The sequence below is a fragment of the Centruroides sculpturatus genome, unplaced genomic scaffold, assembly GCF_000671375.1.
Source record: "Centruroides sculpturatus isolate CEXI.00-Female unplaced genomic scaffold, Cexi_2.0 scaffold1052, whole genome shotgun sequence".
NCBI lineage: Eukaryota > Metazoa > Arthropoda > Arachnida > Scorpiones > Buthidae > Centruroides > Centruroides sculpturatus.
In genome coordinates this window covers 35,024-40,197 of record NW_019385255.1, presented here as the reverse complement: position 1 = coordinate 40,197, position 5,174 = coordinate 35,024, and the positions used below count along the sequence as shown (strand labels likewise).

Genomic DNA, 5,174 nt, shown 5'->3' with positions numbered 1-5,174 from the left:
GCTTGGCCACCAGTGAGCCCAGAAACAAAAATTATCTTCTAAGTTAGAAGTTTGATCTAAGTTAATTTTTTTCTTTAAATTTCCAACTTAATTCAAAGGCAATTTTTTTTGTTGTAAGCAGTTTCCAACACACTTTAATAAATTTTTTCTATTTATGAAAATTTTAATGTAATTCAAATGTAATTTTTAGTATATATTTTACACAGCATTATTGATATTATTATTTGGATTTGCAGGACATATCAACTTACTCAAATAATGAAAGATACTTGAAATCAAATGATTTTATTTTATATCTTAGAAATAATTAATTATATCCTGGGATTTCCTGGAATTCTGGGAAACAGATCACTTTTTTCTCTAAATCACAGGACAAGCAAATGACTGGGAAATGAGAAACCCTAGTACACAAGGATGATATATTAAAAAAAAAAAGTTATAAACGCAGATGAAGTCAAAATAGAATTTAATAGGCAAACAAAACAGTAAAATACTCTCAAATTTTGATCTTTATTTTAACTGTAAACAAAAGATTGTCTTTTCAATAATATGTAAAAAAAAACTTTCATTAACTGATCTTTTTTATCTTGCTTAGAAATATTTTATTGAAATCTGTTTTAATCCAAAAAAGTCAATATAATGAAGTTTTCAAGATAATTTAACCATTTAAATCTACAGTTGACACTCATTTGCATCTGCTAACTCTATGGAAAGTTAATATTCCATTAGAATGCTAGAGTCATGTAAAATTGAATTTGTCAATTGTATTTAAAAACGAACAATGTTACTTTAAATAAATGAATTTTATTGAAAAAAACAAACAAGAAATTTCATTAAACTAATCAAATTATTCAATTTTTAAGCTTTTTATATAGCAACAATTCAAATTAATCAAATACAAATAAACCTGTTACTATAGCAACTGCTTTTTAAGAACTTTGATTACTTCAAATTCTAATGCATGAAAACTTTAAGGAGAGTTACTTTGTTAATTTTTTTAAACAAAATCTTAATTAATTAAAAGTAACATCAGCCATTTATAAGCATAAACCAACAAAACAATTGTAAATAGATCTGCTGATTCTCTCTTGTAAAATATTTATTCCAATGATTTTGTTTTTAAAGAAATTTTCAAATCCATATATCTTTTATGTTAATGAAAATAAAAACTATTAATATAATTTTTATTCATTAGATTATGATGACATATATATATATATATCATAATCTAATAAATAAAATTATATTAATTTTATTTATATATATATATTACTTTCTCTTTTTAGTTTATTACAATTTTATTGATATTTTTTGGACTGTTGTATTGTTTCAGATAATTTAAACTAGGGGTTCCCAACTTGTGTTACTTCTGTGAAACTCTAGGGTTCCACCAATAAAAATTTGGGGTTCTATAATAAAATCTGTTGAGTCTAGTGATGTATGAATGTAATTGTCTAGGGATGTGAGGTGTAATTGTTGAAGTCTTGAATAGAGTCCATGTATGATGATACAAGGACTCCATCTAAGACTATACATATGCTAAAGTTATTTATAGTTTTATAAACAGTGGGAACTAATTTATCGGTAATGGAACGAACTGAAACCATGATATAATATTTAACAAGGTAATGGAGACCATAAAAACAATAAAACATAAACTAAAGCTAGAAAATCATTCAAAATAATCATAACTTTAATAAGGATCTAACATGTAAATAAAAATACAATTGTTAAATCTGTATATGTATTAAAAGTAAAATGTTCTTTCACCACTGCACACAAATAATGTAAATTTAAAAAAAAATTTAATTTACATATTGTTAATGTTATTATATTATCTTTCAGAGGAACCACTTGCTGTTTGGCAGCATGTGGTCAACTGTTCAAGGTAGGCATCGTGTCCCACAGCGTAGTCATTCATTAAGAGCGGCTAGTACACATTCACATGCCAAAGTATCACCTTCTAATTCCCTTGATATTTCCCCATTTCATGCTTCTTCTCCAAAGCGTTACACTATCAGTCATATCAGATTCATAAAAGGTAACCTTTGTAGTACTACTCCAGGTCCATCTCCACTCATTGGTCGAAAAGGAAGTAAATCAAGGTAAACAACAATGTTTATTAAATAGTATCTTTTCTTCAATAATTCATTCATAATAATGTGAATTTTTGGTTTATTTTTGTAGTTCATTATCTGTTGATGATGTTTATTTGTATCGTCGACAAACTCAAAATATCTCTGGTTCTCCTAGCCATCGTTCTCATTTTCATGGTGAAGTGTGTAGTAGTTATGATGCCAGTTCTTGTTGTGATGATGATGATGAACAAGGGAATTGTAATATTTGTAGTGAAACCATTCCACTCCAGCTATTACATCAAACAGCTGATACAAGTTACTCAAGTTCAACAAGTCCAATTAATCTTTCAAATGCTGAAAATTTAAATAATCATGGGAAATTGAAATTTGGTGGAAAATCAGAGACATATATTTGTACAAAGTAATTTAACATTTACTATTTTAAACTTTTTTTTAAAAATCCAATTAGAATTATATTAATATATTCTATTTTAAAATTTTTATTAGTTTATCTATTGATGATTCAGAAGATCAGGATAGACCGAAACCACCAACACCACCTCCCAGAAAGTTTATTAATAGGAGTGGTGTGGGTTCATTTCGTCTTCCCTGTCTCTCTAAACAGGATAGTCATGAACAGCCAATTTTAACTCAAGGAAACTCTACACCAAGCATGAATCATATTGCAGCATCTTTAAGACTAGCTCAATTACCAGCAATGGCTGTTGCTGGTATACCAACGGGCAGTCACAGTCTATCACAGAGGACTTTGAATGAATGTGGTAGTCATTTTGTACCTGAACATAGAGCTTCTTATCATGGTAAATATCAATTAAGCATTGCAATTTTTTTTGTATATGTATATATAAAAATATTNAAAAACATTGTTTTAATTTTCAATTGATTCAAATTCAATTTTAATTGATTAATTTTGATTTTATTTTTAATTTTAGTTTTATTTTCAGTTTCAGATTTATTGTAAAATGGCTACCTAGTATGCTTTAATTCATTGACATCTGCAGGGTTCCAACATTTTTTTTAAGGTGAAAAGGGTTCCATGATAAAAATAAGTTGGGAACCTGTGATTTAAACTATTCATTGTTTGTAAAGATTGTTTTGAAAGAATGACAGAAAATATTAATTTATCCAAGCAACATTTAATTGGTAACTATTATGAGTCATCATCAAAATGTTAATTTACAAAACAAATTGCAATTAACAAACCTTTCTAAGTATATTGATTATTTGTATATACATTTCTGTTTATTTTTAATCTCCAGGAATATAGTCATTTAATTGTTCTTTAATGGTTGTATTTCTAAAGAAGTTAACACAAAAATCATTTTGTATTGATGATAAAACATAAGAATCTAGAACTAATTTGTCAGCAAAAGTTGACACAGCTGACAATTCCCTATCCTTAGCTTAATGATATTTTTCTCCTTAACAAATATTAATAAATATGCTAACCTTTCAAATGTGTTTTTAATTTTCTTTTTGTATAATAAAAAGTAATCATAAACTGTAAATTTCACTCAGAAAATTGTTAATACAAGTATCTTCATTCACTTCAAATAAATGAGGTGCATCATATCCACTTTTACTTAATTTGCAGTATTCAATAAAGTCTTTTAAAGCTTTAAACTTAACAATGCTAATATTGGTCTATAAACTGACATTTAGAATGCTATAAGCCTTTTTTCAACAATAAAATACATTTTATTATGACAGTTCTTTACACTAGTAACCAGATAGTGCAGATGATCCAAAAATTTTAAGACACAGATATTGGAGTTGTGCCTGAAAGATTTCCATTAAAAAATTAAATCTCTCTCTCATTTATTAACATAACAAAAACTGAAAGCTTAAAAACATTTTCTTTGCACAATTTATTAATTTTATAGAGAGATTAGTAGCACAATTTTATATACAGTGGTACCTCAGGTTACGAATGCCCCAGCATACGAAATTTTCAGGATACGACATGAAATTCGAACATATTTTTGCTCCACGATACGAAGAAAAACTCACCATACGACATTACATTAGTTCGCATTTTTCATTTGTTTTTCTTACTACAGTTATTTTTTTTAATGTATTACTTGGCTTTAATTTGAGTATGTTTTTCGCGTTGGAACGAATTATTTGGTTTTACATGTAATCGTATGAAAAAAGATGATCCACCTTACGACATTTTCATGATACGATCTCAGTTTCGGAACGGATTAATTTCGTATCCTGAGGTACCACTGTACATATAAAAAGTATATTTGTATGAAATCAAATCCATCTAAAATTTTGAACTGTATGAAATCATTTTATTTTCAGTTAATTTTCTAAAGCTCTAAATCAAAGCTTTTAAGCACTTGATTTTTAAGTGTCTAAACAACTAAGGTGTGTTTCAAATTTATACGGACATGAAAAAATTAAAGTGAAACACAAATTTGCTGCATTAAGTGACAAATGTTTTATTAAAAATAATATGGATTTACATGTTTCTACACTGCAAAATAAGAATTTTATCAAACATTAATATTTTGTCACTAAAAATAATATTTTTGAAAATCTTATACAAAAAAACTGTTACATATTTATCTGGACAGGCACTCATTTTATGACTTAAACAGAATATTGTTTAGTTTCAAGCATTGAAATATGCAAATTAGCTTACATATCTAATTGTAATACAAATTCTTTACGTTGTTCAACGTTCTAAAATGGGTAGAACAAAGAATTTATCTGATTATGAAAAAGGGCAGATTGATGCCTATAAATCACAAGGCAAGTCAATAAGAGAAATTGCAGCATATATAAATCGTCCAAAATCAACTGTTGGTGATTATTTATCAAAAAGACGTGGCAAGGATGTACCAAAATTCAAGACAGGTCCAAAACCCAAGCTTACTCCTCGAGATTGTAGACAAATCATCAAGGTTTGCTCCACAAAACAAACATCAGTAAGAAAAATAAAACAAGAATTAGACTTGCCTTGTAGCAGCACAACAGTGTGGAGAGTTTTAAATAAATCTCCAATGTTAAAATTCAGAAAAAAAGCTGTAATGCCACCACTTTCATTAAAGCACAAAAGTGACAGAC

The 5,174-nt window shown here is 27.5% G+C and overlaps 1 protein-coding gene across 1 annotated transcript in view; it reads left to right on the top strand.

Annotated features, from left to right (window-relative positions):
* Window positions 1-1,765: 1,765 nt before the first annotated feature.
* The window catches only part of LOC111636776, an 8,847-nt gene continuing 5,438 nt past the window's right edge, over window positions 1,766-5,174 (top strand). Inside the window, exons 1-3 of the mRNA XM_023382105.1 lie at window positions 1,766-2,105; window positions 2,188-2,499; window positions 2,586-2,899. Of these exons, the coding sequence (XP_023237873.1) occupies window positions 1,870-2,105; window positions 2,188-2,499; window positions 2,586-2,899 (862 nt within the window). The 5' untranslated portion in view covers window positions 1,766-1,869. The remainder of the gene's footprint in view (window positions 2,106-2,187; window positions 2,500-2,585; window positions 2,900-5,174) is intronic.